General features: G+C 38.1%; 1 protein-coding gene across 1 annotated transcript; it reads right to left on the bottom strand.

Annotated features, from left to right (window-relative positions):
- LOC144639832 (prestin-like) lies at positions 1-11,075 on the bottom strand. Its single transcript, XM_078499113.1, has 12 exons — positions 10,349-11,075; positions 8,706-8,816; positions 8,039-8,283; positions 6,973-7,137; positions 6,161-6,313; positions 5,113-5,195; positions 4,374-4,521; positions 3,317-3,427; positions 2,430-2,507; positions 1,957-2,052; positions 839-945; positions 1-106 (listed from the first exon to the last, which is right to left on the bottom strand). The coding sequence occupies exons 1-12, from the start codon at positions 10,680-10,682 to the stop codon at positions 19-21; spliced, it is 1,719 nt and encodes a 572-aa protein (XP_078355239.1). The 5' UTR covers positions 10,683-11,075; the 3' UTR covers positions 1-18.
- Positions 11,076-11,953: the final 878 nt, after the last annotated feature.

Below are 11,953 nucleotides of genomic sequence, written 5' to 3' on the forward strand. Positions count from 1 at the left end.
CTCCTATAAAAAATAAGTTTAGTCACCACCACTTACCGAAGGTATCCTATGAAGGTCTCTGTAAATTCCTGTGTTAGGAATTTGACCAAGCAGTGCTGCTGGTGGTCTGAAACATTCAACATTTTAACCCTTCAGTTAAACCCAAAATGAAAATCATAAATAGTAACATAATTACAACATACCTTATTATAGGAAATTAACGCTTGTGTAAATTAAGGTATTTGAAATTAAGGCGACTTAAATTAACGCGAATCGAAGGAAATATTACTTCCCAATAAAGGAAATTAACGCGAAAGAGAGGGTAACATTTCCAAATGAAGGAAATTAACGCGACGTACACAAAGAAAAACACTTATTGAGACAAAAGGAACAAGTTTATTTCAACTTAAGGCGTATAATCCGAGACGGAAACAATGTTTGTGATACTAAACCCAAACGTATGGGTCAAGCAAAGGAATCTCACCGCTTCGAGCGTCCACCCTGAAGAGATAGGAACATCTGGACTGCATTGAAAATTGGGGCAAAATAATGGAAATTAAGGTCGCGGAAATTAACGCTCCACTTAATTAACGGCGCGGAAATTAATGTTCACAAAAATTAACGCGACTTAAATTAACGCTAATTTTTGGAATTCGCGCTAATTTTATGAAGCGTTAATTTCCTATAATAAGGTAAATTGGGATCAGTGCTTGCTATCATTGGCTAAACAGCTTATTTGATGTTTTATCAGAGTAAAATAATATAGACAACTACTTGACTGTATATTTTAGGTCAATTAAAGCCCCTGATGGGCCTACTAGATCTTTAACAGTGACAAAGGACATGTTTTTATTCTGACCTTGATGACTTCCAAATCACTACTACAAGTGCCATAACTACGCCGAATCCCAAGCCGATGTCAATACCAAGCAACACCACACCTAACCATGTCGCAAACCAAACAACCTGAACAAACAAAATTAATTTGTCCCTTATTTACTGACAGCATTGTGGACAACAAGAACACTGTCAGAATAGCAAGGATGAGTAAACACGGACAATGATACAACAGAAAATTTAAAAGATGGTAAATAAACACTGGTGTTCAAAGCAATAAGTGACTAGCATGAAAATAAGACACATGTTTTATCTGTCACAAAAATTTATGGCCTCATGCACCTGGTGCATAGTAAGAAAGGTAAACAATCGGTGATTCATATGAAAACTTCGGCTCCCTTAAGGTTACTATTGTTAGCGGCAACTAGTTTTAACGATTTTAGCGAGTTGGGCAAAAATCCCTTAATTTAGTACTCGCTAAAATTTGTCTCGGTCAAATTTAATACTTGTTAAATTTAAATACACCCCCCCCCCCCCCACCCCAAAGGGAAATAAAATTAGACATAGTCAACTTGCAAACAAAAAATAGACGCTGGTAGCTTTGTTCTTTCTGGCAAGGAAAATATTTGTTCAATTTCAAGTGAGTTTGTTCTTTTACTGAACATTTATTTCTATCTAAGCAATTGATACATTTAATAAAAACTGGTTTACACAATATCACTAACTTTTTTAATTAAATAGTCGCTAAATCTTGCTCTGAAAAAATTGCTTAAACTAGTAGTCGTTAGATATAGTAACCTTAAGGTAGCTCTCAGAGTTTCCAGGTTTGACAACAAAGTCACAATTAGGCCAAGATAATTTTGCTGGTGAATTATCACAAATTTGACAGCAGTAAAATAAAAAATAAAAATAACTAAAATAAAAAGTATTTTTATAGCGCCAAAATCCACTGATAATATTGCTCATGGCGCTTTACAATAAAAATATTAATAAAATGATGTTAAAAAGTTAAAAACACTAAAAATTTAAAAAACGGATATTTACAAGTAAAACATGCATTCATGACAAACTGAGTCATTTATAAGGTGCACTTGATTTCAAAACAACTGAGTTACAAGCTAACCAAGGAACTGCACTTACAGCATCAGGTTTACAAATCCTCCAGAGTTGTACAAGTCTGCTAAACTGACGGAACAGGCCTTTGAGGGCAACAACTACCACAGCAGCTAGTATTGCCTAACACAAAAGATACCAATTAAAACAACCAATAAGCATACAACAGGTTTTGTACTTTTTTGAGCTTTTGAAATTCCAAGACTTTCCATTACTTTTTCCATGACTTTTCAATGTTTTCAGTGACCTAAAATTTTACCATTTTCTTGGAAATTTTCAAAAATTATCTTGATTTTGGGTACGGTTTACCCTTTTCTTAACAAAAACTAACCTGCCTTATTTATTTTGTACAATCAATCCAAGACTATCTATGACCCACACGTGGCTTTCCAGGTTCTTCATGACCCATGCGAACTCTGATACTATAGCTTTAGTAGCCATACAATGATATGAACCATGCTTTGTAAGCAACACGCAAAGTAGATGTACACTAAACTTACCTTTGGCAAATGAAAGAAAAGAGGAGCTATAAACAGCAACACCAGAATAATGACTACTACAACAGGAATGCTACAGAGCTGCCAAAAAAGAGAAAACAAAAACAAAAACAGGTATGTACTATGAAAATGAAAAGTAAAAAAAAAATTATCCTAACAGAGCACCACAACCAAACACAAATTAACTCTTCTTGATTCTTGACACGTTACTGGCCGCAAAGAATTTGCAATCATGGTGTCATCTCAGCTCAGAGCTTGGCATGGATCTGGCTGAGATTTGAAAATCTTGGGTACCAAAACTTGCCACGAATCTTAATGAGGTCGGCAAAAATTTTACAAGGGTTAGTACTATGTTATTTTATTATATAGAATGCAGTGCTTTAGCGAGTGGTAGCAAAGCGAGAAAAATGGTATCCACACATGTGTGGATATCAATGGTATCCACACATGTGTGGATATCATTCTTGACCAATCATCTCGCAGTTTGCCACGTTTCATAGCTCAATGAGCCAAAGTTTATCGATATTAAGTCGAAACATCTTCGGATCTTCCTCGGCAATCTTCGTTTAGCTTCGGAAATCTTCGGAAATTTTCGGAAAATGTTCGGAAACATTCGTACGACCTTCAGACAACATTTTGAAAATCTTCGGAAATCTTCGGAAAATCCTCGGAAATCTTCAGAAAATCGCCAAAAACATCGTAATTAGTTGGTCTATATAATAAACAGAATATTACATGGTTGCTTGGAGATATGAAATTTATCTTCTCGTGTTCAAAACCGATATCTCACTCGTTCGCTGCGCTCACTCGTGAGATATAGATTTAAACACTCGAAGATAAATTTCATATCTCCGCGCAACCATGTAATATCCTCTATATTCTGTCCATACCTGTGTTCTTGCAATGCTTTCTTGAATGACGGATCTGGAAAGTGAACCACTCACAGGGAAACATGAAAAGAATGACCCAAGGATGTTTGCTGACCCACAAGCAATAAGCTCCTAGTGACATAAAATAAATTATGCGCATGGTCAGACAACTCTAACATTTTGTTCAATATTGTAAGCATTTTGTACAACATTGTTATTTGTAAGTAAGCTGGAGGGAAAAAATTCATGCCATTTTCTTTTCTTTGAGATGTGGATACTGGAAATGTTTTACTGGTAGATACTTGTTTTACCATGGCATTTCTTGTCGGCTGTTTTTATTTTCTAATTAGGGCGGGGGCGGGGCGGGGGTGGGGCGAGCAAAGCGACCCACCCCCTTATGCCTCCTGTTTTGTGCTGCATCCAGTTCTCTCGCCGTGCAAGTGTACTGAAGTGATAAACATTGCAATGATTGCGATGCAGGGCTGCAAATAACAGTGGGTCATCAGACATTGGCCTGTCATGCGATGCCATCGGGCAAGATTTGTCATTTTGTCATTTTGGACTGGAAAAACACCTAAAAATTATTATAGCTCCCTTCTTCTTTCAACAACAATTTACTTTATATCTCTATCTTGATGTACTTGGTGCATTTCATGTACCAGAAGACCTATTCGCCAATTTTAGTACTTTTTATCAAAAAGCATTAAAATCCCCATGGCAGTGTCCCTTTAAAAGGTCTCTGGCTCACAGAAAAGATATCAGTCTCACCATCTCGCAAAGTCTTGCATTTACCATTTGACACCCCTTAAATACATATATTTGCTTGAAATGGTCAAATATTAGCACAACCTGACAAAACTGTTTAGAGTCATCTCCAGTGAAATATGTGTAGAGAGGAGAGAGGAAGCAGCATTCAGTTCTTTAAATCAATAATCATGCAACCAAACCCTGCCAGTTCCAAAACTTACTGTGGGCTGCTTTAGCCAGCATGCAAACTCAACCTTGACACCTTTAGATTTACCAGACAGTACATTTATCAAGCCAGACATAATTATACAGATCATTCTTCCATTCGCACCTGATTTGAATCAATAACGTAGTTGTTCCTCTTGGCAAACGTCTTGGCCAAAGAGACATTTGTAGCAAATATTACAATAGCAATAACTAGAGCATCTGGAACAATGCTTCCCATCAGCTTAAAAGATGGTGCCGAGGGTACTCGCAACCTACAATGAACAAAAACAAGGATGTCATTAAAGATGCATGTTGATTACTCATCGTGGTGTAAGATTGGAAGGGTGATACAATGTAGTTAATTCATTTATCTAACGATTAAATCGCTTTCATTGACATTTTGACTGCTATACTGTTAGTCTTTATCAGGTGGTAAGGTCAATTGTTTATCAGGGATGTAGCTAAGAAAACACTAAGCCAGCTCATCAACAAGCCCAGCTGGCTTTTCTAGCCTTGGCAGCTCTAAAAGTTTACCTTAGTCTTTGTTTTCATGTGAAATTTCAGCCAGATTTAAGTTCTCTTTTAGCCAGTGAAATAAGCCAACAGCCGGCCCTAAGTGACATCCTTGGTTTATGTGTCCTTATTTGTAGCATGTTGGTTGGCTGCTATTATATTGGAGCAAGGATGTTGTTTATTAACCAGTGATGATAAAAACAACCAGGTCTGTTTCTCAAGATGGTATTTTTGCATCAAACAAGTGGCTCAAACATATTTTTTTGAGACAATCTGGGACAAGTTATAATACAGGCTTCTGTGTACATTAACCAATTTTGTAAATAAATAAATTATATATTCTGACCTACCCTTTGGGAATGTCACCTAAAACTGCCACTTGAAATTTTTCATTCAATCCAACAAAATATGACACCACTGTTCCAAGAACAACCTGCAATAAAAAAAATATCAAAATTCGTAAATTATGTAAATAATTATTGCTTGACTGCGATGTTCTACCATTAACCAGAATAGCCCAAGTGGGCAAATGGTACATAATACAGTCAATGTAAATACTCATTACAAATTAGAGCGGTTTTCACTTGAGTGTCGAAAGTTAATTGCATTTGCTTTGGTTTTGCAATACTACGCTTACAGATTGTAAGCGTCACGCCACTTTCTCAGCCAAGCAGAACTAAAACCAAAACCAATCGTGACTCACTTGCGCACGTTTTCCCGCGCTTCGTGCCAGCTACATGTATTTGCTTCAAGTTTTGATTGGTTCACTGGATTGTCTGTGTTCTTTGTGATTGGCCAGAGTGATTACTTTTGTTTTGGTTTTACGATACTCAATTGAAAACTGCTCTAATTATGAACAAACGTAAACTCATACTGTAGGCTTACAATCGTATGTAGGTAGTCAAGTTATGGTTTAGATTAATTACTTTTAAAACAGACTTTCTTGCAAGATATTACATTAACAAATATATTGAAATCAAAGAATAGTAGACCTTGCAACATAATTACTTTTGTAGGCTACATGTAACCCTTGGGACCAGAAAAAGTACAAAAGTACCACATAACTTAAGAGAGGTGCCAGGAGGTTCAAAATGTAGTGTTTGTAACAAATCTCAAATGTATGATCCTGAAAGCTTGACTAATTTTCAAATAGCAGAGTTTGAGATAGACTTGCCACAAGTCGACCTCACGAGTTTTCACAGTGAATAAGCGAGCGAAGCGAGCCTTTTAGGTCGCGAAACGGCCGTGCGAGCGACGAAGTCGGGAGATCGAGTGACCAAGTCGCGAAGACGAAGGACTTTATTTAAAGTCTAAGTTTGAGACTGCATTCATTTTTTCTCACACTGTAATTAAAACCCTAGTAAGTAAACTTGTTTTAAGTAAAAGGCTTTTACATACCGCTATTAACTCAGCAGGTATGGGAAATTTCATTTTGTGCTTCAACTTTTCACTGATATACTTGAGTGTAACTAGCAGAAGGATGCAGACAACTCCAGTGATGATAGCTCCTGGCACAGACAGAGTTATGTTCTTGAACATAAATATGTACGTCTGTGATAAAAAGAAAACATTTTTAGACAAAGATAACTGAATCATTGCAAGCAGGAATCTTTGGGGCAGCTAGTCAAAACAGACATAATAAAAGGAGTGTGTTTCAAGTACCAATTGCAATGTTGTGACCTTTAATGCCAGACCAGACAACCTTTTTGATAATAATTATTATTAGCTAATAGACTAGGAAAAAGTATTTCAAAGCATGGCTACACAAAAAACTTGACTCCCATTACTTCTAGACTAAAATAGGATTTTTTTTATGTTTTCAGACAGCTAAAATTGGGGGAGTAGTTTAATAGGAGGAGTTCTATGCCCCCCCCCCCCCCAGCATTATGTCTCCGGTACCCATCACCTGGGTAGAGAGAGGCACTATGAGAGTAAGTCGTCTTTCCCAAGAACACAACACAAGGACCCCAGCCAGGGCTCGAACCCGGACTGCTCTATCCAGAGTCCAGTGCACTAGTAACCATTAGGCCACTGCGCCTCCCATAAGAAGCTAATAATCATGAAATCAATTTGACAGGATGATAAGCACTTTGCTAGGTTCTTTTTTTGGTTTTAAAAAGTGAACTAATTAAAATTTCAGTACAAATTTTATCCATAAAATAATGCAAATAAACAAGCCAGGATAGAATGCAAGAGAAATGTCTGCAAACCTTGACTACAGCAAAAGCTCCTGAATATCGTGGAACAGTCAAACCAAGGATGTGTTTCACTTGACTGGTGAGGACCAAAATGGCGGCACCAGTAGTAAAACCACTAATGATTGGATCAGATAAATACACAGCCACAAAACCAAGCTTGAGAAGACCCATTACAAACTACAACAAAACAAACAAATAAAATCATTCTTCATCTTGTGCCAAGCAATGTATTCATGTTTATATTGTAGAAAACTAGACAAAATACTAAAATAATATCCTTTAATTAGATTAGACAGAGACAACAATGTACACTGTAGATCTTATGTTAATTATGTATGGAGTTTACAGTCTGTGCAGAGTGACAGTTTATTAACAGGCGATTTTTACTTTATTCTTCCGTTGATAATTATTATACCATAATTATTATTATATAATAGACACTCAGCCACACATCCTCTACATAGGCATGTATGCATGGAATGTGTAAATAATAAAAAAAGATATACATGTAATATTATGCCCAATCACATAGGTAAGGTAAGAGTCTGCATCCACCCAAGTGGCCCATATAGCCAGAGCTTATCCCGGCTTCTGTAGCTTCTGTAGATATACATGTAATATTATGCCCAATCACATAGGCAAGGTAAGAGTCTGCATCCACCCAAGTGGCCCATATAGCCAGAGCTTATCCCGGCTTCTGTAGCATTAAGCGACTATGAGTATTGCTACTCCCTACCCCCCAGTAAATTTGCCAGTACCAACTTATACACCTGGGTGAAGAGAGGAACTGTGAAAGAAAAATGTTTTGCCCAAGAACACAACGCAGCACCCTGGCCAGGGCTCGAACCCGGGCCGTTCGACTCCGAGTCGAGCGCGCTAACCATTAGGCCACCGCACCTCCCACATGTCCAATCACAGGCAGGAAATTAATTCCTAAACCAAACGCAAGCCCTGGCATTTAATATGTGAAGGACTGGAGGACTTTTCCTGGACCAAATAAGCCAGAGCTGGTTGGAAAAAAAATTCAAACCCAGGTGAGGTCACAATTGTAAGAAAAAAAAGTGCACATGAAACCAACCTGGAAAAGACCAACAAGCATTGAAAGGGCAACAGCCACTTCTAACTTCTTTTCATCCAACAAGTCCTCCTCGCTTGGAAAACTGCCATTTGTCTCCTGTTTATATATCGAGCTACGTAGGGCAGCACCACCTGAACTTCCGGGTGGCCGATTAGTGGGACTTGTTGTAGCAGTTGGTGAGATAGATGATTCTACTTCTCTCTCAACAACTGAACCAACCATTAGACAAACCACAGCAAAAGTCCCTGTGAGAAAATTTTTGCAGTAAATAAATAAGTTAATAGATAAAATTTAAATAAATTAACTAATAAATAAGAGGCAATTTTTAAATAATTCTCCACTTAACAATAAAATTACACGATCACAATCAACTCTCCCTTAACGGACACCTCAATAAGACTGACACCTAGTGTTGATCCATTCCCTACCACTTTTCAGTCATTTTTCTGTAACTAAACTCCCTACAAGATGGACAGCTCTCTAGCACAGACAGTCAGAGCCGGTCCCGACGGTGTCAAATTTATAGAGAGTTGACTGTAAAAGCAACAACAACAACACACGCTTTATTAAAATAAGATTTGCAATTCAAACATATATTAAAACAAAAATAGGTAATTTTACTCAGAATGACTAATCGAGCTGAGTAAAACCAGTTGTTTTTATTTACCTAATGATATGTGTCTGGATGTTCCCATTGCCATGTAAACAAGGATAGGAACAAAAGCCGTGTACAATCCTGTAACAGCAGGAAGTGACGCCAGTAGTGCATACGCCAGACCTAGAAAGACAACATGGTGATAGTATTATAATTTAAATATCATGCCTCAAACACAGTGACTTTTAAAAATTATTATTAACACTACATGTATCTAATACAGTTTCACAGGATTTGTGGGACTCAAGTAAAAGGATACATGTAATAACATAACCAGGACAACAAGTTCTTAGAACAAATGCCTTCCGTCACCTTACAAACGACTTATTGAATATTATTCACAAATGAACTGCAAACTGAAACAGAACAACTTAATTTGACTAACAATTTGACCCGACTTATAACATCATTGACTGACAAGAACATTTCACTTCACTCTAAAGATGAATTCCACTCAAGTTGTCAAAATGCCAGTCACCAACGACAGTTCTTTTCAGAACTTCTCTCACCTGGATGATCACACTATTCAACATACAGCTCCTTTGTGACTCCATTTTCATAGCCTCCTTCGCAGACCTTCTTAGGGCTTATCACACGTTTCTCCCCCATGTGAGGAAGAAACATGTGACGAGCCCTAAGAACGTCTGCGTAGGAGGCTACATTTTCACAGTCCAAGCTACACTCCATTTTCTTGGGAAAGCATGAATAAATATGATACAGAAAAAATTTGGCATGCGTCATGTGGTGTCACTTACATTCAATACTATTGCAAATAGGAGTTTGCTGTAAAATGTTGACATGAATCCAATATACAGTAGTTGCATGCCCCAGTAATGAATTCCTAATATACAGTAACTGCACAGGTCACATTATAAGCACAGAAATAATTATTCGAAAAATATATCTTGTAAAACAGAATGACGCAACCACAACCGTGAGAATAAGTGAAAACACGAGATAAGGGAATTTTCACTTTTTCTTGTGAATGCACATTGCATCACCAGAAACCCATAAGGGTTGAAACGTGTAACTCCCTTTGATTCGCATGGTACAAAGCGTTTGAACATTCGTTTCCATTAAGTACCATATTTGGAAAATCAGGCGAAAAAATTAACCAATCAAAATTGCAACATTTGGATTAAATTCAGCGCGCGCTAGCTCGCGCTTGATGGCGTATGAACAAGCTTGGTTGAATAAAATTAAATTTGGTCAAATTCTCCTGTTTTATCGTCATTAAGTAGTCTGTAAAACTTCACTTGGATACACTTAACAAATTTCTTTAGTTCCTGTAAGAAATTTACGTCATTTAGGTCGGAATATAAGTAACTAACCGAAAAACCGAAAATGCTGTTGCGTGTCCCATTACGTGTGTAAAGCACTCGCGTACAAACTCTTCGTGTTTCCAAATATGGTACTTGGCGAAACTGAATATTCAAACGCTGTGAACGCGCGTTACACGTTTCAACCCTTATGGGTTTCTGGCATCACCCATGTGACAACAAATTTTTAAGGGTACCCCTCCCCCCTCGCTTTTAAATTTGGGTAACAGCAGACTGAAATCACCTTGCACTTTACATTTTCTAAGTCACTGTCACTAAAATATTTCACAGGCTAGTTCACCCTCAGTGTAAAATGACTGCAGATCTTTTTCTTACCTTGAGGAATATGCATAACAGCCACTGTTAACCCACCCGCTACATCGTGTGCCAAGTCACGCCGAATATCGTAGCCAGGCAGCCATTCCACAATGGGGAACCAAGACTGCAATACACTTTGGCACGCACATCTGGTTGGAAAGAAATGTCGCTTGAACGTCTTAGCAAGCGAAGAAGGCTCAATTTCAGAGCTCGAGACATACTCTTCATGTTTAATAAAAGACTCGGTGAACTCTTGTTCGTTGTAGACACGGCGGGAGAGATTAATTCTGTAACGTCTTCGGCGTCGACTGTTCCTTGAAGCTTGAATATCTGATAGTTCTGAATCTCTCATGGTGATCTCTCTTGGAATCCTTTACTCGACTTGATAAATTGAATTCAGCTTTTTCTTGCGCTTTTTCAGTTAAGTTTATGCCCAGCTGTTGTTTATACTCGATGTTGCGTGCTGACGAAATGACGCGAGCCGGTGATCGAAAATTTTGTACCACAACTCTCGTTTCTCCTTACATGGTCCCTCGACATCTCCATACTGCTTGCATTGCCTTTTTCTCTTTTATCTTGTGCCTTTTAGCGTTCAGTTCACGGGTATTCGTGATCAATAACGGAATAAATATGCTGGGATTACCATAAACTCAGCTCCCGGCGATTTGTTCGCAAAAAAGTACACCGCTGATCCTCGTAGCGACTACCCACGGCGTGTAACAGTAAACAACGAGTCCAACAGTACAATTTTTCGCGAAAAGTGTACAGAATAAAAACAAAACAAGAAAAATTAAATAACTCGTTAAATTAGTTTGTTTTATCCAAATACATCACCCTCAATAGCGCACCTGCCTTCAACAATAGACATAACATCATCATTTTCACGCGCGAGGCGGGTTTCCCGCGAGTCGAACGTGCAATATCATGCACGTGATGTCTTGCGCGACTTACTTCATGCTGCTAAAATCTAAGCCAGCGTGGCAGGCGCCTGTGTAGTTTTGGGCGCGTATTTTTTGCAGTTTGGAAAACGCGAAAGGCGAGAGACGGCCATTAGGGCCGTCTCGCGCCTTTTGCGTTTCCCATACGCGCGCAAGAAACTACACAGGCGCCTGCTACGCAGGCTATGCTAAAATGCATTTAGATATTTCCGTTTGTGTAAAAACTGAAACCTTCTGCTGAGGCTAAAAAAGAAATGTGATTCAATGGTTCATTCTTTTCTTCTTGCCCCGCAGAAGGGTTTTTCAATATGCAAACTGAAAACATACCGTAATTAAGGTGGCTCGATCGGATTTTTGAGTAACGATACCTTTCAACTTTGACGTTTGAGCAACGCGTATGCTTCCATAAATAATCCAACTGAAAATCGATCAATACAGCTGTACTAAAGAAAGATCAAAGATTCCAATGAGGTAAGTTTTATCAAAATCGGAGTTACCATAGCAACGTAATGACGTCATCGCCCATTTTACATGAGACCGATTTACTTGTAATAAAGGGTTAGTTTTGAAAAAAAAAGTCTATCTCATATTCGCCTTTTTTCTCTCTCGAAGATATTATTCACAGTTCAGGCTACCCTGACCTTGTAAAACCAAGGCGAGATAGAGCTTATGTTTGTACTGTGCT

This window comes from Oculina patagonica, unplaced genomic scaffold (assembly GCF_052425735.1).
Source record: "Oculina patagonica isolate OP01 unplaced genomic scaffold, crgOcupat unplaced137, whole genome shotgun sequence".
In the NCBI taxonomy this organism is placed as follows: domain Eukaryota; kingdom Metazoa; phylum Cnidaria; class Anthozoa; order Scleractinia; family Oculinidae; genus Oculina; species Oculina patagonica.